We start from the raw sequence: 22206 nt of genomic DNA, 5'->3' as shown, positions 1-22206 counted from the left end.
CAGTTTGGGGTGACTGAGGCTTAGTGTCCCCATTGTAAAATAGGAGTAATACTAACTTCTGTAAAGTACTTTGAGATCTCTGAATAAAAGTACTCTATAAAAGATAATGGCATCAAAACTTTCCTGGTGTACTTGTTAACACGGGCATCATGGCAGAATCTCAATGCAGGGTGTTTACTTTCTCTTTTCCTTTAAATCTGGCCAATGGTTTAATTTGGATGAATCATCTGTCACTCCCTGTCCTAAACATTTGTGTAGTGTTGCTGGTAAATGTACACTGCATTCTAAAAATGACTGCATTTCAGTAGTTTGGGAAATTATCCCAATGCATGATTGACACCTAATGATATTCTTGTAGAACCTTTTGTCCAAAGATCCCATGCACTAGACAAATTTAACAAATGATATATGCAGACTTCGATTTGCTGATTGCTAAAATGCAGCAGGGAAAAATGTAGGCTAAATATTAGGAAATGCTTTATAGCTATAAGAACAGTTAAGCCAAAGGAACAAACTGCCAAATGAAGTTGTGTAATTGCCATCACTAGAGCTTTCTCCGGAGTATGAGTATGCATCCATCTATCAGAAATGGCTTAAAGATAATGTCTTGCCACAGTGTGGAGAGGCTAGGCTGAATGACTCACTGTAAGTAAGTATATTTCATCCAAAATAATTCCTTTAAATGCTTTGTACCTTACTGAAACTGGAGGTATAGCTGCAGGAAGGGTGTCAGCAAAACCAAATGAAAAAACATTCCTTTTCTTTCAAACATCCCAAACCAAAATATAATAAGGAACAGGTAATAGAGAGAGTAGAGCCCAGATTGATGTGACCTTTATTATTTTAACAGTGTCTTTCAGCTCAGTTACAGTGTTGCAGGGTTGCAGAGAACAGAATTGGAGTATAAAATAACATAAATAAATAGAACAGGAGCCAAGGCTGTCAGCAGGAGGTGGTTGGAATCGGGCAATGAAGGAGGATGGAGGGTTCAGATTGGTCAAAGCCTTTATGATTCAGCCACCAGAGATGTGAATTCTGGAAAAGAAAAAAATGTCTTTTTTTTAATCAACAAAGAAGGAAAATGTAAATGAAGAGCAAGCAGGATACAGGGGTTCATAGAGTTACTGACAGGACCTTCATTATCTGCTTTTCGCAGTACCTGAATGGTTGGGAGACTTATGTTCATTACAGTGGAAAATGTCACAGTAAAGTGGAAAACAAATTTGAGAAGCCAAGGAATGAGTCCAGGATATGTTGGGTCACCCAAGTGTCCACTTCACTGTGCTTGATTAGCTGCATGACACTCCTTGGTTACAAAGCCACTTTTCTTTGTGAAACCAACATGTAGCAAATCAAGAGAAGAGGGTAAACATTGGAAATAAATTTTGTAGTGAGATTGATATCAACAGTTGGCAGAGGATCTAATAAGCTTTTCCTAGCATTTTTGCCCCAATAAGTATATAGAACATTCTCAATTTTAAAAAATGACAAAAACACAGATTTTACAAATACAGGATTGACACTTCATTTGCTTTCCAAACACTTGATGAATTCTTGCCCACATTGCCATCAGTGGCAAAACTCCTACTGACTTCACTAGAGAGAGGATTTTTACCCTCTGGTTGTTGTTAGTGTACATGTGACAACTGTAAAGTTATAAAAATCTGTGGATTTCATTTCCTTGTGGTTGGGTTAAAAAGTGAATCTTTCAAACAATCTAAATATATAAAGCATATGGGAAAGGTATGCTTGCAGGTCCGTGAGTAGCTCCTCAACACATTGAGCTTTGAATACTGGATTACCCAGGGAGGTCCTATTTCCTCACTCCATACAGCCTCAAAATGCTCATGCTTGAAAGTACCATTTACCATTGTGGGCACCAGAGGGCATTAACTGGAGGAAATCCAAAAACAGGCAACAGAGATGATAAAAGGATTCGAAGGCATACAAAGAGAAAGATTTAAAGGCTTTAAAAGAAAGAGGATGACAAGTGGGGGAGGTAACCATCTGATTTAAGAGGAAATGATGGAAGGGTGGCATAACAGAAAGAAATGGCCTGACACTTTAAGAATATAGAAAACAAAGTCAGATGCTGGGAAGCAATGTCTAACAGTGAGGTCCATAACTTGGTGGCATACCTGCCACATATGCTGTGGAGGCCCCACTTAGTAGAACAGTTTGAGAATAGCTTAGATAAGCCTTAACAGGTCATACTGTTAAGAAGAGCTGCTGAAAGAGTTTTAAATTAAATCCACACTTGTCAGCGAGTCATTTTGAAAAACCTAACTCCAAATGAGGAATCAGGGATGCAGAACATGCAACATAAAACAGGTGTACCTTTCAGGCACAGCAGATATTTAGAGTGAAACAATATGATTGATAAGTCAAGTGCAGCACAAGCCAGTTTAAGAATGAATAACAACCCAGAATATTCAGAGCAGAAAGAAGTTGTCTGTACAAGCCACCATGTGAAGGAACTGCAGAGAGAAACATAACCTCCATGTGGGCAAAACCTTTCATGTCTTCATGAGACAGAAATGACCTGTTTTAACATCAGCTAGCAGATTAGATATATTGGCAACAATAGACTTTTTTTAAAACTTATTCTCGGTTTCTTTTGAAATACAATTTGGCCTCACACCAAAGAGATTGTGCTGCATGGCTTAGCAGTAGTATATGCTAAAATGTTGTGGGGGTGGGGGGCATTTTAATTTTAACTCCCTTTCTGTACTTGCTTGTACTGCCACTGAATTTCTTTTTAGTGGGACTGTCCCTTTTTACTGACAGCATTTGCTTTTCAGTTTTCTTCTCCCTTTCAAAATCTGGGTGATGAAACTGAGTGAAACCTTGCAAAAATGCTGATTGTCAAATGGTGGCAGTTTAACCTCATTTTCTAGCCAACTGAATATCAACATGCAAATTTAAAATGAATATGTCAGCTCAACACATGATCTGTGATATGTCATTGAAAAAGCTAAATACAATAATTGAGAACATGTTATACAGGCTAATGACTGCTCTCTTAATTCAACCTTCCTATGCACATAATGTTTTGTGGTAATTTGTTTTAGGTAATACAAGAGTGCAAAAAAAAAAGAAACTCCTAAGATTATTTGTCACACTTCTGATTTTTGAAGATAGTAGAAATGCCAACACCTTAATCATTGGTTTTAAATTCTTAGCATCTTTTCTTCCTTTCTGTATTTTTAAGAAAATTATGTGTACAATTAAAAATATACACAGAACTTCAGTGAGTTGTCATCTTTTGAGACAAACATTTGGACCATTGTTCAAACTTTTTTCTTTTAACATCTTCCACTTGTTTTCATAGGCCTACCAATAGCCACAAAAGCTTTAAAATGTTCTTGGTCTCACAATCTTTCTGTTGTATTTTTTCTTACAAACCTCCTAAAATTATGTTGCAGCACTTGCTTATTGATCTGGAGGTTGACCACCCTTAGGAAACATGGTCTCAGTTCTGCAAGTTGATCAGACCCTCAACTTTTACTGATGCCATTGGAAAATGAATGTACTCAGTGCCTCCTTGGGAGATGGTCTACCCCTTGTAGGAAAAAGCCCTATATCTTCAGCAGTTCTAGATTGGCAGGGCAGCCATAAAACACAAATTGGGATCCATTCACCAGTAAGTATATATAGGTTAGTAAAATTAAGTTCTGAGATGAATTCTGTTGTGCCAAAAGAAAAGGCTTTAAGTAATAGACCAGAGAGAGAACTCATAGTGTCAGACCTGTAAGTGGAAGAGATCCCATAGAGAAAATGAGTATAAAGTCTACAGTGAAATAACTGAGAAACGGTTTGATATTATAATGGGTCCATCTTAAAAGGGCACTGAATCCCCATCCTTCACTTCTAAACTATCATGGGCTGCTGAGAGCTGCACTAAGAAGGATCAATCTAAATCATTGCCAAAATGAGCTGCAAAAGACTGGATTTCAGCAGTCATCCAGGGATTGATGAGACTCGTGTTAAATGGATGGACCAAGGTTGAGTGAGGTCAATCTGTGTGTGTGGGTTTGTCATAAATAATGTAGCTTTAAAATTGAAAAAAGATCCAAATAACTTAAAGAAGTATCCGTGAGAGTTTTGGCTTTGGTTTCCATCTGTATTGCTTGGAATTGGACATATTGAGAAACAGTCAGATTCACTTAAAAATGTTTTGTCATATTATTTTCCTCTCATTTGTTCTGGTCAGAGTGCCAACTGGCACCTTTCTATACGTTCCAAACCATGCTGGCTTCAGAGTGAGATAACTCTGAATGTTGCTTTTTGGGGGCATTGCTGGAAAAGAGCAGGGGTGGGGCTGAGGAAAATAAAGACCTTGAGTCATGTCTTACACTAATGGAAATTCAGATCAATACTATTGAAGTCATACAGGTGATGGAAGAAGAGTCTGGCTGAGCAAATACTCCTGATCATTCTTTTACAATATGTCTGCACCCAGGCATTGTTTTGCCTTAATGTTGGTTGCAGTATTAATTTGAAAGGAATAAGCATTATTTGTTTAAATAAGACTAAATGACTCTGAAACATCTTTATAAATATAAACACATTTTCTTTAACTCAACAGATTGGCTAAACTGGAATTGGATGCCTCCAATACAACTCCTGGATGTAAACTACAAGCAATCAGCTGTGTGCTTCCTTTATAAGAATCAAGTTAGTTATTTACTGCAAATCCTATTCCCAAGAGATCTATGGGACTGTTGCCTCTGATTTTTGTTGTTGGAGTGCAGAGGACTAATAAATAATAATGCATGAAATTATCTGAGCCTATCATAGAATTGTTGGTATAGTAATGCTGATAAAAGTTCAGCTACTGTCACTGAAGCCATAATTATGGCTTGTTTGCCATTGTTACCTAATGAGGGCCTGAGAATTTAAGAAGCTTTAAACCTAGAAATAGGACCGTAGTTATTGATCTACCAGTGTGCCATGGTTGGGTGGTTTACCTAAGTTGTCAGCTGAAGAGTCTCTCAGTGGATAATTTTGTTTTCCTTCCCTTCAATTTCCACCCTATTAACTAGGAGATCATGTTGGATAACCTCACTTCCCCTTGTCTTCTCCCTACAGCATGTACAGATACCTTTGTAAATCCCAGAGTATCTAAAATTAAGATTTTTTTTTATCTGAAGGGAGGAAAAAAGTGAGCTGTTTCTAGGTTTCAACCTGTCACACAGGCAGATAGGGTGATGGGAGGCTACAGAATGATTTTCCATTGTCTATCGGTATAATCTTCCCACACCTTTTCTTTTAGTGGAGGAAAGGGTTCATTCAGAACTCTTGACGTCATTGTCTCTACCAATAAATCAAGTAAGGTGGAGGAGAGAAAAGAGGGAAAGGAAGAAACATTGTATAGGTATTAACTTGACGAGAATTTTCCAAGAAGAGAATGGGATCAACTTTGAAATATCAGGTAATGCCGTGGACAAACATGTGCCCCTTTCTTGTAATAGTGATGGTTAATGAGACCGAGTGACTCTTTTCGTAGCTTTCTTGTGAAGATTACTAGTGGCACCCATGTTGGAAAAATCTGGACAGAAACTCACTGCCCTAAAGGCTACATGGTGGACTTTGAGAGCTTGACAAAGCACATTCAGATGATTAGTCTGTTTTTTTTTCATCCAAGTGAAACAGCATTTTTTCTAATTAAGGAGAAATACTGGTACTCTGCTTCTGCATATGTGTTTTCTCTCTCTTGCTTGTTCTGAGCACTGTGTTCAAGATCAATGCAGGTAAACTTAGGATTTGGACAACTGAAACCAGTGTAAAGAATTCCACTAGCTTCACTGGGGGGTCAAGTCAAGCTCTTAGTCCTGAGCTGTGGTGAGTCTGATCCGCTTTTATCTTGCAATAAGTCTTGGCTTTCAGTAAACTCCTGCTCCCTCTAGTGTTGACACTCTGCTGCTGTACCCTCTAAATCCTGCAGGAGGGCATCACAAATTTAGCAAGCCCTGCAATTTGATTAAATCCAAATCGCGCCCTCTGCAAGGTCACAGCCCACAGTGAGGTCTGTGGTGGTTGCACCTCCATACATCAGAGCAACATTTTGAGTTTTAGTACCAAGACTTATTCCCCAATTTACATACCATCAACACCAATTTTGCCATCTCCATCCTTGTCTCCAGCAACCAGGAGCGCCTTAGTTTCTTTATCTGATAGGTCTCTGGCGTCAGGGGTAAAGCCCTTCAGTACAGATCTAAAGAAAGGTATGTAACAAAGAGGAAGCTGAGTCAGAAGGTGAGGAGTCCGGTGTTTTTGGAGGGCACGGATTACCATCACTGGTGGTTATGCTTGTAACTGAATACAAAAGCTTATCTTGTGTTGGTGATCCTTACCACAAAGACAGAATTCTCTCATCAATCTACTTTTTTCTGAAGAAGCTATTAATGCAGTATGTATCATTCATGTATTTCAGGCACATCACAATCAAAGTTACGTTTTTGTTCCTACTTTTACTCCCCCTCCTGAACCCAGCAAACAACTGGGTAGTGCACAAAAATGTCAGTCAGGAATCACACTATGCCAGGGTGTCTTTATGCATACTAAAACAGATATATGGTCTCTAAGGGCATCCTATCTGGGGAGGATTTATCTCTACTTACTTTAACTCATCTTCCTCAATGAAGCCGCTTCTATCTTTGTCAAGAATGTGGAAAGCCTTCTTCACATCATCCTGGCTCTTCTTTTTCAAACCCACCATCTCAAAGAACTTCTTGTGGTTGAAGGACTCAGCAGCTAAAGGTCCAGAATTGTTAAAGGACTTGTTAGTCTAGTTGCTGAGCAAGTTGGTATCTATATACTTGACTTTCTCACTGCACAGTGTCCAAGTTGCAAGTCCTATCCCAAGATGCCACAGCTGATGTCTGAGTCCCGTTTTGCTAAGTACTGAACCTAACTAGAGTCCTTACCCCAAAGACACTGCAGTCTAAGGTGAAAAGAGAGGGGACTGAGATATAGAAGGATAAAATGACTTGCCCAAGGTCACAGAGAGAGTCTGTGATGGGACTGGAAATGGAATCTAGATCTTCTCAGTCTCATTCTAGTGCCTTAACTGCACGACCTCTTGCTGAGAGTAAGGATATCGTCTGTTGTTGAAAACAGCCCTTGGGACCAGAAAGGTGAATTTGGGGTAGACTACCTTACCTTAAAAAAAAAATCTTGGACTACATTTTCTGCTCAACTGCAGAGGCTGCCAATGATAAGAACTCCTTGGAGAAAATGGATACAACTCCCTTTTCTCAAAAGCCCCATCATAAATAGGAGTATTGCATTTGCACATTGCTTTAGCAACTAAAAAGTGTTGTGTGTGCTAGGCAGGACTGCTGCGGTGTAAGACCTTGGGAGGCACAAACCTTACACAAAAACGGTATCTAGTTACTGAAGTGAGAGATACGGAGATGAGGTTTTCTCTAGTCTGCTTCTCCCTTCCTGCACCAGCACCTCCTCCAACTCCCACCCATGCAAGGTTACTCATAACAGTGGGATTTAATGCAGTGACCTCCAAGAAGTCTGATGGACTTGCAACGCAGCCTGACTTCTTCTGCAGCAGCCTCTCTGAGCTAGCATTAAAAAATAAGATGATTCAGTCTCCAGGCAGCTGCTTAGCAGGGAGAGATTTGCAACCCCCTTGGCTGCTGCTCCCTTGCCCCAGGACTGTTGGATGTGAGCAGGACGAGGAAGGCAAGCCAAAGAGGAAGGACCTGCTTGCGGGAGCAGAGCTCAGTCTACTAGTCCGCTGCTCCTTGTGCCCGGAGAGGGGAGTTTCTTGGGGCTTGGCTGGCTCTCTGATCTAAGGGCATCCTATCTGGGGAGGAAGGGGCTTCTTCCCCCACCCCTTTTTAAGGAGCAAGGTCACTTGGGGGCAGTTGAGTGAGACTTGCTGTAGTTCATCTGGGAGCACAGAGCTTGGCTTGAGTGCAGCAGCCAGCAGCACAGGAGGGGTGTCCTGCAGCCCATGCTGACTAAGAGAAATGGGGAATCTGACACCCTGGAGAGGCTGCTGGTTCAGGAGGGAGGCTGCAGCCAGCACCTTTCCCCAGGGCACTCCTTCAGCCTGGCTAGCCGAGCCCATGGAGGGGGTGGGATCCTCCTGGGTCCTCCTTGCCCTGCAAGCAGAAGCCCTGGGGGGGAGCTGGGGGCTTCTCCCCCAACCCTGCCAGGTCCCCTGTGGGCGATCGCCTGCTTGAGGATGAATGCGGGTGTTGGCTGTCGCCTCTCCCTATGCCCGAAGAAGGGGGTTTGTGCCCCAAAGCTTGCAGAGAACCCTTTTCCCAAAGAGATCAAAGAGATCGCTTCGCCCCAAAGAGCCTTGCCCGGGAAGGGAGGACTGAATGGGGCATTTCCCTCTCCAGGGGAAGTTTGCAGCGGCTCCTTCCTAGCATGCTCCTTTATGCACCTCTTCCCCCTCGGCCGCCTCCTCCAGCCGCATCCTTTCCAGCCCGCTCCCCGGGCGGAAAAAGTGCCCCCCTCCCCGGGGGAGGCCGAGGGGCCACGCCGCTCACTCACCCGCAAAGGCTCCCACCGCCTTCTTGATATCATCCGCGCTGAGCAAGTCGGTCATCGCCATCCTTCAACTGTTTGAGCGGGGAGGCAAGTGCGAGGAAAAAAAAGATTCAAAAGTGCTTTTCTCATCATTTGCTCATATGACCCGGGCTGCGGGGACGGGCTGGCCCCGCGCCAGCTCTAGCTCTGTGTGCACAAGTGCCCGGGGCTGGCACCAAACAGTTTGCAATCCCCCCTCCCCCATCCATGCGCCGCAGGAGCAGCGGGCTGCTAAAGATAGAGCTCGGGGAGGGGGCTGGAGGCACCGGGGGCCACAGCCAGGGGCGGGGAGGATCTAGGCTGCGAGAGGAGCTGTGTCAAGGTCAGGCTGGCGGACGGGCGGAGTGGTGCAGAGCAGACCCCTCGCTCCGCACGCATCGCCGTTTCCCAGGCAAGGATCTGCAGCATCCTCCCAGCTGCTGGGGGAGGTGGGTCTGGGAATGGGTCTCCCCTTGCCCCCCTGCTTATCCCCCCCATCTCTTCTTAGCCCCCCTCCACCAGCAAGCCTTGCCGTGCTGCAGAGCGCCGAGCCAGGCTGGAGGGGGACCCCCTCCGCCCCCCCCTGTGTGTCACCCATTGTCTTGTCACAAAGTGCTGTGCTGGGGGCTGCCGTCCATCCACTCGCCCCCACAGCTGGCATTTACCAGCCTGAGTGCAGCAGAAGAAGGGGCATTTACCAGGCCAGAGCCCAGCAGTGTCCCCAGGCACACGGGGGCAGAGAACGGTGCTGAATGGGGGAAGAGTGCTGGGTAGGGCCAGGCTTTCCCCCACCCCGCCTTGTTGCCCTCTGGCTTGCAGGCTCCAGCGTTTCAGGTGGAGGACGTTGGGATTCAAACGCTGTGTCCCTCACTCTGCTCCTGATGTCCCTTTTCTCCAAGAATTGGGCCCATCTTTTTTTTTAGTGGAAGTTGGCTAAACTCTCAGCTTCCCCAGCAGCTGGCAGCAAGGAGCTCCATGCTGGCACGAGGAGCTGTGTGAACAAGGATGGCCGGATGGCTTCGTGGTATACCCCCTAGTTAGAATCGTAGCCAAGGAGAGCTGGAAGGGACCTTGGGGAAGGGGTGGGGGGGTCTCCTCTAGGCCATCTAACCGCCTGCTCAAAGCAGGGCCAGCCCCAGCTATCTCTCCCAGCCAAGGCTTCGGCTAGTCAAGGATGGAGCTCTTGCATTGAGAGAGAGGGAGAGTAAAGAAGAAAGCCCTAGTGCCTTTCTCTTCCCCCTTGCACCTGCCCAGGAAGGAGAAGCCCCCACTTGTCTCCAGTGGCAGAGGGTCCACGCACACATGGTGACGTGGCTCCGGACCACCTGTTGCTCAGCTTCTCCCCCCGCAGCTCAGCAGAGCTTGACTCAGCCCTTAAGCCCTGTCGTGGCTTGCCAGGATACTCTGCTTGCAGGTGACTTGTGTTTCGGGCTCTGCCTCTCTCTGCTGACAGTGCAGCAGACTCTTTGGAGGGCTGCCCCAGCAGGTAACTCAAGCTGGGGTGGAGAGGGGGTGGCAGGCTCTGGGGGGAAGCACACTGTGCTGGCAGGCTCCCCTCAGCTCCGCTCGAGTCAGACAGCTGTCAGCAAAACAGGTGCCTGTGGCAGGGGGACCACAGCAGCCCCTCTCCCCATAGCCAGCACATCTCCCCTGCCTGGGCCTCAGCCTGCCTGAGACCCCCTCAACCGAGACCCCTGCCTCAGACCCCTCAACCCAGGGGCATAAATGCTGCCTAGGAAGCCTCAGAGCATGGCCATGCCCTCCCTTTCCCACCCCAGGAGCACAGGGATCAGCAGCCTTTGCTTCTGCCACATAGAGGCAGCTCCAGGGTTGGAAGGGCTTTGAGCTGGGGGCCAGCATGGATTCCACCCCCCCTTTCCTTGCAGAGTCTTTCAGTCAGCTCTGGCTAAGTGGCTCCCCAGGCTGTAGTCAGAGGGGACTGGAAGGTGCCGCATGACCCTTGTCCTTCCTCATCCTGCCTCCACTGGGCTGTGCTCCCTTTTTCTCTGCACTCCCTGCCTGGTGCTGCTTACTTTTTTGCTGCAGCCATGCCAAGCTTCCACTCCCCCCCACCTCCGCTGCCTGCCCAGGCTGATAACTCCACCAGGGAGAGAAAAACAAATCTGCTGAACCCAAACAACCTGGGACAGTGCCACCCCCATGCCCAGGTGGGCCCCAGGCATCCCTTGCCCAGCCCACTGGAGGCTATGCTGGTGCGGGGGGAGAGGGTGCTTGAGCCTCTCTTGCCACATGCTCTGCTTTGGCTGCAAAGTTTTACTTTGGCGTCTTTCAGCCAATGTTGTTCCCTTTCCCTTTCCCTCTCATGCCATTGTTTCCCTTTGTTTCCACCCCCCTTGTCATTGTTTCCTCCTCCTTTCCCCTGCCTCTTTAGTTATCCTTCCCTTCCATGCAGTCCTTTCTCTCTCTCTCTCTCTCTCTCTCTCTCTCTCCCTCCTTTGGGCTCTTCCACTGCAGTCAGTCAGCTGGGAGGCAGGGATCACTGCTTCTCCTCTCCCTTAGGGGGGCTGGAGCCTCTCCTCTCCCTCTGCTCAATGGCAATTATCTGGGGAGATCTTGCAGTTGATTTTCCACCAGGTGAAAATCCCTTCAGTGGATCCATCCCAGCTGTGGGAGTGTCACCCTATCTTGCTACTCACCTTTAGTGGCTGCCTGCAAAGTGCTGGAAAGGGCTGCTGGATGCTGAGGTGGTGTCAAAGGGAGGTGAAGCCCAGGGTGGGAACCCCACTTATATAGGCTCCCAGCCCTTTCTATTTTGGGCAGGTGATTACCCCCTCCTCACTGGTGTCAGATACTCAGGGAGGGCAGTGGCGGTATCACATATACCTTTCCCTTAACTAATCGAGTAGCACTATTAATACTCCTTGGCACTTACCTTCCCCTCGCTGCGGAAACCTGTCACCTCGGCAGAGTGCCACTAGGCTTGCCACTTGATTGAGGAGCTTAGTTCACCGGGAAGGGGTATCGTTTTGACATCTGGGGCAAAGGGATGCTTCAGGGAGTTGCTGATGGCCCTGATAGGACCAAGGGAGTGCCTGGCTACAGGGAAGTAAGGGGGTGGGAAGGCAGGACCTTGTTTAAGGTGCATCAGATGATAGGAGGGGAGCAGCGATTTCAAACTGGAGAACTTACCTTTTACCTGACTTTTTGTCCCTTGGCAGATGCCTCTTGACAGAGAGAAGAGTCCAAATCTGCAGCCTGCACCAGAGCCACAATTCAGTAGGAACACTCGACCCTGATCTCTGCACCAAGCGGGATCCTGGCCACAGGCAGGCCTGAGTCAAAGTGAAAGATGCTCACCACCGACACAGGATGACCAGGAGGTGAAGCTGCTCTCTTGTGGGCAGCCACCAACCCTGCCACTACCCTTTCCTGGCAGATGCTGTCACTATAGCTACATTCAAGTGTTCAAGCCTGCATTGAGGATGGATGGTGCAGGGCTCTGTACCTATTCAAAGGTAGGGTCCTTTCCAGGCTATAAGATGATCTAGGACAGTCAGCCCCCAAAGGGTAAGAAAAGGGGCATAATCACTGTATGCATACACATTAGACTCTAAACTCTGCAATGCAGGGACTGTTTCACTTTCTGGGTCAACCCAGTGCAATGAGGTCCTGTTTAGCACCTCTGGGAACTTCCCTGACATCCTCTTCCTCCTCCTCCTTATTATTTTATTATAGGAAACAATATTAAGTGCCATTAAGCCCCATCTACCCTTCTGTGGTTTGGGAAAGCACTTTCCTTGCTATTTTCATTTTTCCTGGCATGGGAGCTGTTTTTATAGAGGGTTGCTAATTGCACTAATCTACAGGATATTTGCAGGGAGGGGAAGGCCTCTCTTTTTAGGACTCGGTAAGCAGCTGTTCTAAAGTACAGAAGCCACTAAGGCTGTTCTGAAGTGCTCAGACACATCTGTAATACATCTGGAATTCTCTGGGGAGGATAGGATGCTAAAGGCTGCAAAAGTGGGGTTTGTTTTCCTATTTTGACTGCTTGATCCTAAAGGTGTACACAAGCTAAATTACAATGATTACTGTAGCAAAGCTTCCTATTTCGTGCCTTTCTGGTGCTGAATTCTGTTGTAAACTAGAAATTCTTCAGCAGCTTGAGGTATTTTCAAAGATGGGAGATTTATTGAATCAAATATGACAGTGATTAATTTAAGCAGTATAGAATTCCTTGGGTTATTCATAGATTCATATATGTTAGGGTCGGAAGGGACCTCAATAGATCATCGAGTCCGACCCCCTGCATAAGCAGGAAAGAGTGCTGGGTCTAGATGACCCCAGCTAGATGCTTATCTAACCTCCTCTTGAAGACCCCCAGGGTAGGGGAGAGCACCACCTCCCTTGGGAGCCCATTCCAGACCTTGGCCACTCGAACTGTGAAGAAGTTCTTCCTAATGTCCAGTCTAAATCTGCTCTCTGCTAGCTTGTGGCCATTATTTCTTGTAACCCCCGGGGGCGCCTTGGTGAATAAAACCTCACCAATTCCGTCTTGTGCCCCCGTGATGAACTTATAGGCAACCACAAGGTCACCTCTCAACCTTCTCTTGCGGAGGCTGAAGAGGTCCAGGTTCTCTAGTCTCTCCTCATAGGGCTTGGTCTCCAGGCCCTTAACCATACGAGTGGCCCTTCTCTGGACCCTCTCCAGGTTATCCACATCCCTCTTGGAGTGTGGCGACCAGAATTGCACGCAGTACTCCAACTGTGGTCTGACCAGTGCCTGACAGAGGGGAAGTATCACCTTCCTGGATCTGTTCATCATGCATCTGCTGATGCACGATAAAGTGCCATTGGCTTTTCTGATGGCTTCGTCACACTGCCGGCTCATGTTCATCTTGGAGTCCACTAGGACTCCAAGATCCCTTTCCACTTCCGCTCCATCAAGCAGGTCATTTCCTAGGCAGTAGGTATGCTGGACATTTTTCCTCCCTAGGTGCAGCACTTTGCATTTCTCCTTGTTGAATCGCATTCTGTTGTTTTCCGCCCATATGTTCAACCTGTCCAGGTCTGCTTGTAGTTGTTCCTTGCCCTCCGGTGTGTCCACTTCTCCCCACAGTTTTGTGTCATCCGCAAACTTGGACAGAGTACACTTCACTCCCTTGTCCAAGTCTCTGATGAAGACATTAAAGAGTATTGGTCCAAGGACCGAGCCCTGCGGGACCCCACTGCCCACACCCTTCCAGGTCGATACCGACCCATCCACTACGACTCTCTGGGTGCGACCCTCTAGCCAGTTCGCCACCCACCGGACTGTGTAGTCATCCAAGTCACAGCCTCTTAACTTGTTCACCAGTATGGGGTGGGATACCGTATCGAAGGCCTTCCTGAAGTCTAAGTATACAACATCAACCCCTACTGCTGCGTCCAGGCGTTTTGTAACCTGGTCATAAAAAGAGACTAGATTAGTCAGGCACGATCTACCTGCTACGAACCCGTGCTGGTTTCCCCTCAGCATAATTTGTCCTGCTGGGCTCTCACAAATGTGAGCCTTGATAATTTGTATTTTGTATTTATTTTGTATTACATTTCTTGTGGAGGTCCTTGAATTTATGGCATATTACACGTTTTGTTCTGAAAATAGTAAGCATGAAGGTGATATTGCATTGTTGGGGCCCCCTGGAGCTCCTTGTTCTTCTCTCCAGCAACCAGCTGTCCCATTGTATTGGTTCTGAGTGGTTAAGGCTATGGACCTAAAGCTGTGGACAAACATATCCTTTAAACTGTTTTAGGAGCAAACATCAGAAGTTATGATATAATTCTTACCTCTGCAGGATCACACAGGAATACATGCTAGCTGAACTGATTCTCTATCAACCCTGAATGGATTTATAGGATCTTAGGAATGTAGGGCTGGAAGGAACTTTATGGCTAAGTACAGACATTCAAAAAGCCCAAGCCTGAATTGATTCAGTCTTTGCAGGTTAGTCTAACCTGTGTAGATTGAACTGATTTGCAAATGAACAGATATTCACTTTTGATTCCAAAAAATGCAGCCACATGTCTGCAGTGGCTTAAGCTAGAAGCCAGGAAGTGTTAGAGCAAGCTTTGCCTTGCCTTCAGGCTGGAGGGAAGCTGAGCTGAGGGGGGTGTGACCAGGGTCCAGCAGGCTGACTGGGGAAGGTTTTCATAGATTTCATAGATTTCATAGGCATTAGGGCTGGAAGGGACCTCGGAAGATCATTGAGTCCAGCCCTCTGCCCAAAGGGCAGGAAGTCAGCTGGGGTCATAGGATCCCAGCAAGATAAGCATCCAGTTTCATCTTGAAGGTGTTCAATGAAGGCGCTTGAACCACCTCTGGTGGCAGGCTGTTCCAGACCTTGGGGGCTCGGACAGTAAAGAAATACTTCCTTATGTCCAGCCTGAAACGATCTTGAAGTAGTTTGTGACCATTCAACCTCATCATCCCTTGGGGCGCTCTGGTGAACAAACGTTCCCCCAGATACTGGTGGTCACCCCTGATAAACTTGTGGGTGGCCATCAGATCACCCCTGAGCCTGCGCTTTTCCAGGCTAAAGAGCCCCAGGGCTCTCAGCCTGTCATCATAGGGTCTGCTTCCCTGACCTCTGATCATGCACGTAGCTCTTCTCTGGACTCTCTCAAGCTTCTCCACATCCTTTTTGAATTGTGGAGCCCAAAACTGGACACAGTACTCCAGCTGTGGCCTCACTAAGGCCGAGTACAGGGGGAGAATGATGTCCCGGGATTTGCTTGAGAAGCATCTATGGATGCAAGCCAGCGTTTTGGTTGCTTTACTAGCCGCAGCATCGCACTGCAGGCTCATGTTCATCTTGTGGTCAACGATGACCCCCAAGTCTCTTTCTTGCATAGTGCTAGCCAACATAGCACTGCTGAGCCTATAAGGATGCTGCAGGTTTTTTTTCCCCAAGGTGGAGAACCTTGCATTTATCGGCGTTGAACACCATCAGATTCTCGTCTGCCCACTTGCTGAGCCTATCCAGGTCAGCCTGGATCATCCGCCTGTCTTCTGGTGTGGATGCTTTGCCCCAAAGTTTGGTGTCATCGGCGAACTTGGCCAGTCCGCTTCTGACTCCAGTGTCCACATCATTAATGAAGATGTTGAACAGTATGGGTCCAAGGACAGAGCCCTGGGGGACCCCACTGGTCACAGGACACCACGATGAGTGACTTCCATCAATTACTACCCTCTGGGTCCGACCCCGGAGCCAATTTTCCAGCCAGTGGATTGGGGAGGACCCAAGGCGACAACTGGCCAGTTTCTCCAAGAGGCGATCATGGGACACCAGAGCGAAGGCTTTTTTGAAGTCAAGATATATGACATCAATCTCTTCTCCCTTGTCCAGGTGATAGGTCACCTGGTCGTAGAAGGAAATGAGATTGGTCAAGCAAGACCTACCTGCAACAAACCTGTGCTGGCTATCCTTTAAGATGTTGACGTCGGCCAGTCCATTTAGGATGGCCTCTTTAATAAACTTTTCTAAGATCTTCCCTGGGATAGAAGTCAGGCTGATGGGCCTATAGTTAGCCGGATCCACTTTCCTCCCTTTCTTGAAGATAGGCACCACATTGGCCTTCTTCCAGTCTTCGAGCACTACACCAGAGCACCAAGAGTTTTCAAAGATCCATGCTAGAGGCTGGGCTATGATGCTCGCCAGCTCCTTGAGTACCCTGGGGTGAAGATTGTCAGGGCTGGCTGACTTGAAGGTATCCAGGTATCCTTCACGAGGTCAGAATTAATGGAGGGCAGGGGATCACCCTCACCCGGACTTCCTGGCCCTGTAGCGGGCATGGGCATCCCATGGGGCTGATGAAAGACTGACGCAAAGTAACTATTTAATAGGTTGCCTTTTTCCTGGGCATCAGTTGTCAGGTGCCCCATCTGGTTCAGCAGGGGTCCAATGTTGCCCCTGCTTTTCCTCCGGCTCCCCACATATCTGAAAAAGGACTTTTTATTGTCCTTGATGCTCAAAGCTAGCTGGAGTTCAGTTGCAGCCTTGGCTTTCCTGGTCTGCTCCCTACAGGACTGGACCAGCGCAGAATAATCCTCCTTGGAGGTGACTCCCATCCTCCATCCTTTGTAGGCCTTTCTTTTTAGCCTCAGGAGGTCTGCTAGGTCCCTGGAGAGCCAGGGGGGCTGCTGTGCCCTCTTGGGGTTTTAAAACCCCACCCTGGCCTGCAGGGACCCCAGCCGGGGTCTTCTTGGCTTTTCCCCCCTACTTGGGACTCAGCACAGCCCAGGACCCCCAGAGCCCCCCTCCCAGCCAGAGGGAGATCCCACTATACCTTCTCAGCTGCTGGGGCCCAGGTCTTGCTTGCGGCAGCCCAGGAGCAAAGGCCAGATTGGGGGGAGGCAGGGGAACGAAACAGCCCCAAGTCCAGGTGGGGACACGTACAGAGGGATTGTGGTGGCAGGGGCTCCGTCCTGGACATAAGCCCTGGCAAGCAGAGGGATCCAGGCTAGGGGTTGAGGGGGGGAAGGGGCTCAAGTGTGTTCATGCTAGCCCAGGGCAGAGTAGAGCTGAGTCGAACATGCATCTGGAGGAGCAGCTCCTACCCGGCAGCCCCTTCTGCCCTCTGGAGAGCACTGGCCGGGCCAGGCCTAGCTCCTGCAGTGGTGCGCATGGTACAGGCTTGCCTCCTCAGCCCTGAGCACTATTACCTGCATCCCCCAGGTGGCTGGGTGTTGAGCTGGGCATGCACTGCTCACTTCTCTTTCTCGGCAACAACAGTGCAGCGCAGCCCTTTGTACCAAGCACCAGGAAGTACCTATCAGTATGGCCAGGGCAGGCCCATGGATGGCGGCGGTGGTGGGGAAGCTGTTGGGGTAGTGCCCCTGCACCTGGCACCTAGTATGTGGGCCATGCTGTGCTGCTGCTGCTGGGTAGGGGAAGTTAGCAGTGCATGCCCAGCTCGGCACTTGGGGGACACAAGTAATAGCACCCGGGGCTGATGGGGTGAGCTTGTATCATGCACACTGCTGTGGGGGCTGGGCCTAACCCTGGCACCTTTCTTCAGTGGGTAGAAGGGGCTGCTGCGCAGAGGCTGCTCCCCTAGCTGCATGCTCAGGTCGGCTCTGCCCCAGGCTAGCACAGATGCACTTGAGCCCCTTCCCTGCCCCGCTCCCCTCCCCAGCTGCCAGCCTGGGTCCCTCTGCTCAGTGGTGCTCATGTCCAGGATGGAGCTGCCACTGTTGTGCTCCCTCTGTGTATGTCCCCACCTGGGCTTGGGGTTGTTTCATTCCCTTCCCTCCCCCCTGATCTGGCCTTTGCTTCTGGGCTGCCCCAAGTGAGACCCAGGCCCTGGTGGCTGAGAAGGGGAAGTGGGATTGCCCACTGGCTGGGAGTGGGGTTCTGGGGGTCCTGGGCTGTGCTGAGCCCCAAGCAGGAGTGAGAAGCCAGGCAGACTCTGCCGTGAGAGAGGAGAAGCAGAGGGGTTTAATTCCCCTCTGTCCCATGCCCCTGCCCCCTGCACTTCAGTGGGGAAAAGTCTGGCAGGGGCAGCTCCACGCCCTCCAGGCAAACAAGGCTGTGACCCCAGCACACCCACCCCCTTGTCAGCCAGTGGTCACTGCTCCAGTTAGAGAACAGAGGGGCAGGGCCAACCCTGCTCTGCTCTAGCACAACCCAGCCCAGGCCTGCAAAGCATGCTGGGATGCTGGGGGACTGTGATGTAACTTGAACCAGGGAGGGGTCTGGGACAGAAGTTTCATATACTGGTTTGACCTAAGTCAGTTAAGTCGGATACCAGGTTACAAAACACCTGGACACAGGAGTAGGGGTAGACATCATTTACTTAGACTTCAGGAAGGCCTTCAATATGGTATCCTATCCCATACTGGTGAACAAATTAAAAGGCTGTGACTTGAATGATTACACAGTCCAGTGGGTGGCAAATTGGCTAGAGGGTCATACCCAGAGAGTGGTGGTGGATGGGTCAGTGTCGACCTGGAAGGACGTGGGCAGTGGGGTCCCACAGGGCTCGGTCCTTGGACCAATACTCTTCAATGTCTTCATCAGTGACTTGGACGAGGGAGTGAAGTGTACTTTGTCCAAGTTTGCGGATGATACAAAACTGTGAGGAGAAGTGGGCACACCAGAGGGTAGGGAACAACTACAGGCAGACCTGGACAGGTTGGACATATGGGCAGAAAACAATAGAATGCAATGTAACAAGGAGAAACGCAAAGTGCTGCACCTAGGGAGGAAAAATGTCCAGCATACCTACTGCTTAGGAAATGACTTGCTCAGTAGCATGGAAGCGGAAAGGGATCTTGGAGTCCTAGGGGACTCCAAGATGAACATGAGTCATCAGTGTGACGAAGTCATCAGCAAAGCTAACTACACTTTATCGTGCATCAGCAGATGCATGACAAACAGAACCAAGGAGGTGATACGTCCCCTCTATCGGGCGCTGGTCAGACCGCAGTTGGAATACTGCGTGCAATTTTGGGCGCTGCACTTCAAAAGGGATGTGGATAACCTGGAAAGGGTCCAGAGAAAGGCCACTTGTATGGTTAAGGGCTTGCAGGCCAGGCCCTACAAGGAGAGACTGGGGCACCTGGACCTCTTCAGCCTCCGCAAGAGAAGGTTGAGAGGCGACCTTGTGGCTGCCTATAAATTCATCATGGGGGCACAGAAGGGAATTGGTGAGGCTCTACTCACCAAGGCGCCCTTGGGGGGTCACAAGAAATAATGGCCACAAGCTAGCACAGAGCAGATTTAGACTGGACATTAGGAAGAACTTCTTCAGTTAGAGTGGCCAAAATCTGGAATGGGCTCCCAAGGGAGGTGGTGCTCTCCCCTACCCTGGGGGTCTTCAAGAGGAGGTTAGATAGGCATCTAGCTGGGGTCATCTAAACCCAGCACTCTTTCCTGCCTATGCAGGGGGTCAAACTCGATCTATTGAGGTCCCTTTCGACCCTAACATCTATGAATCTGTGATACTACGTTCAACCAGGTTTATCTTAAACTAGTTTTGGCCATTTTGAACCTGATTTATGTGCACCGAACTTATATTCTGTTACAGGTTTAAAGCAGTTTCTGATCACTTAAACCAGTTTAAGTGTAACTTCTGTCCCTAGCATATGAGGTCATCTTCTAATCCAACCCCTTGCTCAAAGCAGGGTCATACCTGACTAAACTATCCCAACCAAGTGCTTGTCTAACCTGCTCTTGACAATTTCGAGGGATGGAGATTCCACAACTTCTCAAGCATTTTTTAGTGCTTGACCACCCTTGGTCACTTGTATTTCTACATAAGGCTGCACAGATAACAATTACTTTGTAATGGCTTGTTTTGCTATCATTTGATATCAGTATAATTGGTATATCTGTCCTCACTGTAGTTATATTTTGAGCCATCTGATGTTTCTGGGCTTAAGTGTTTCCCCATGTGAGATAACTGACCATTGAAACAGCATGGCTCCATAATGTGCCTTCCGCTGAAACATACAACATGGAGTTTGCTTTGCATTATAACAAATTGCTATACTTTTTGACAGAGGATCAAGAGCAGAGGCTGGTTTGGGGAGGTCATCTTGTTCTTGGCTGTTTGCAAAGGCTCTATTCCACTGTTATTTGGATGCTGTCTGGGTAGCCTTTCCCTCTCATCTTCTTCCTCTGATGGTTTTTAAGGATCAAGGTTTGAATACCTCTTTTTTTTGGCTGCTGGGCTGTGGTTTACCTCCTATGTTGTCTTTCCATCTGGTCTGGTGCAGGGGAACATATGTTTCATATTTTGTAGGTCCACGAGCAAGGACAGAATCCCAGTAGTTAATACTGTGCAAATGGAGAGCTAGTCTATGTAATTCCTTTGAATAGCCCAGCCATGTGAAAGTCTCATAGATTAGAGGAAATCCTTTCTTATCCTTTAAGTTGATTCCTACTGAGGCTAATTCACAAAGGGAGAAGAAAATCCATAACACTTTTTCAGGCAGCAAGTGAGAATTCTGTCAGATGGTGATTATTTAATTTAGCTAACATTTTTTTTCACCTGGTGGGATGGAGAATGCAATATATAGGTTGCTGCTATCAATCTAATCCAAGTCAGGAGCAACTGTGTGCTGTTATTGTGTGACATTTGATTGGTGAAAGTATACCTGTGGGAAAATAAATTAGTTGGGTGGAGAGGATGTCTCATCCCACTGATCAATAGGTAAGTGGCCACATCACTTAAACCACTACCTCCACTGGCTTCTTTTGGGGAAACTGAGGAAATGTTTAGGCCTTGGAAACTCTTTTTTAGGTTATATCTTCATTGCAAAGTTAACTGGGACTTTTACACAATTTTTAACTGTAATTCCCATCTTGTCTACACACAAACACCTCAGATCTTGATATGGAGGTGCTTTAAACCCCGACTTGTGAACCTAGCTGAGATAATCGTTGAGGTCAGTATCCAAGCCTGTTGCTAGTGCTTTAGAACAGAAGCGTGCACTGCTGCTGTCCAGACTGTATCAATTACATGGATAACAAGAGACTTTGATCTCCAAAGCTGCCAGCCTGGCACCAAGCCTACATTTTCTTTCTTTTGTTTTATTTATTTAATGACTTATGTGACCACTTCATTTGGGAAGATGTCCCACAGCTTGAGAGCTTTCACTGACACAAAATGTTTCCTGACTGTCCACTTAACTTTTCCCTTCACATTGCATCTTGTTATTCCCATGCCCAGCTCCCTCATTCACCCTGACAATTCCTCGTGCTGCTTGTTGTTTATACACTTCAAATATTTTTCCAGCCGGTTATAATATCCCCAGCCATTCGTTAGCCAAGCTATATATGATTAGGTCTTTTTACTCGTTCCTCATAAATCAGTCTCTCTAGCCCTTTAATAATTTTTGTTGCTCTTCTTTGATTTACCTCCAATTTTGTTGGCATCTTACTGGTATTGAGGTGCCCAGGGTAGTGTAGGATTGCTTTCCTCCCTGAGTCTGTGGAATATCCTCAACTATCTGTGGCAGTTTCCAACCTGTTCCCAGGAAATGATCCAAGAATGATAAATCAGGTCCAAGTTGCAGGAGGTTGGGGAGCATGTAGGATCTGGTGACCATACACAACACCATTAGATTTGAGATAGTCCTCATAGGGATTATATGTCTTGTATCTCTACAATGTGCCTCAATGTTAAAAGGTTTCAAAGCACTTTACAGGTTGTACCACTGAAGTGCAGTTCAGTGCTGGGCTTACCTTCTACTTGAAGAAAGGTGAGACTCTTGTTTGAGCACCATTTTGTTCAGGCCCCTCATTGTAAGCCTTGAGCGGCATGCATCCCTGTCTTCCCGCTCCTCATAAGGCTGCAATTGAGCTCATCTTCATGAGGCTCCAGTTTCACTGTTCTCTGGCTTCTTCTTTCTACTTATAAAAACCCAAACAAATTAGAATATAATAGTGCCACCTTTCCTAGCCCCCATGAGCTGTCTTTTAAAGGGGTACCTTGTGTAGCCACACTTCTTGCATATATCCCCGTAAGCATCTCCTTTTTGGAGCTGTAAGCCCTCTTGTGCCAGCAATGCTGTACCAACACATTTTGGGGGAACAGAAACAAAGATTCATTTCAACTAATGGCACTGCACTGGGAATTATTAAGTAGGCAGAATGTAATTATTCACGTTGGAATTTGGGCAGAGCTGTAGGGCAAATACATTTGTTCTTGGAAAGAGTACCA

At 47.6% G+C, this 22206-nt stretch overlaps 2 protein-coding genes across 3 annotated transcripts in view; one reads left to right on the top strand and one right to left on the bottom strand.

Moving 5' to 3' along the window:
- Positions 1–818: 818 nt before the first annotated feature.
- PVALB (parvalbumin) lies at positions 819–11268 on the bottom strand. 2 transcript variants are annotated; one of them, XM_006274722.4, is made up of 5 exons: positions 11199–11268; positions 8527–8594; positions 6624–6756; positions 6108–6217; positions 819–1035 (listed from the first exon to the last, which is right to left on the bottom strand). In XM_006274722.4, the coding sequence occupies exons 2-5, from the start codon at positions 8585–8587 to the stop codon at positions 1007–1009; spliced, it is 333 nt and encodes a 110-aa protein (XP_006274784.1). In that variant the 5' UTR covers positions 8588–8594; positions 11199–11268; the 3' UTR covers positions 819–1006. The 2 variants fall into 2 exon arrangements, with proteins under 2 accessions (XP_006274784.1, XP_019345097.1); XM_019489552.2 differs by lacking the exon at positions 11199–11268 and having other exon boundaries at positions 8527–8754.
- Positions 11269–11729: 461 nt separating this feature from the next.
- The window catches only part of NCF4 (neutrophil cytosolic factor 4), a 47323-nt gene continuing 36846 nt past the window's right edge, over positions 11730–22206 (top strand). Inside the window, exon 1 of the mRNA XM_019489551.2 lies at positions 11730–12017. Within this exon, the coding sequence (XP_019345096.1) occupies positions 11989–12017 (29 nt within the window). The 5' untranslated portion in view covers positions 11730–11988. The remainder of the gene's footprint in view (positions 12018–22206) is intronic.

The sequence above is a fragment of the Alligator mississippiensis genome, chromosome 4 (assembly GCF_030867095.1).
Source record: "Alligator mississippiensis isolate rAllMis1 chromosome 4, rAllMis1, whole genome shotgun sequence".
Taxonomy (NCBI): domain Eukaryota; kingdom Metazoa; phylum Chordata; order Crocodylia; family Alligatoridae; genus Alligator; species Alligator mississippiensis.
This window is presented reverse-complemented; position numbering and strand designations above follow the sequence as displayed.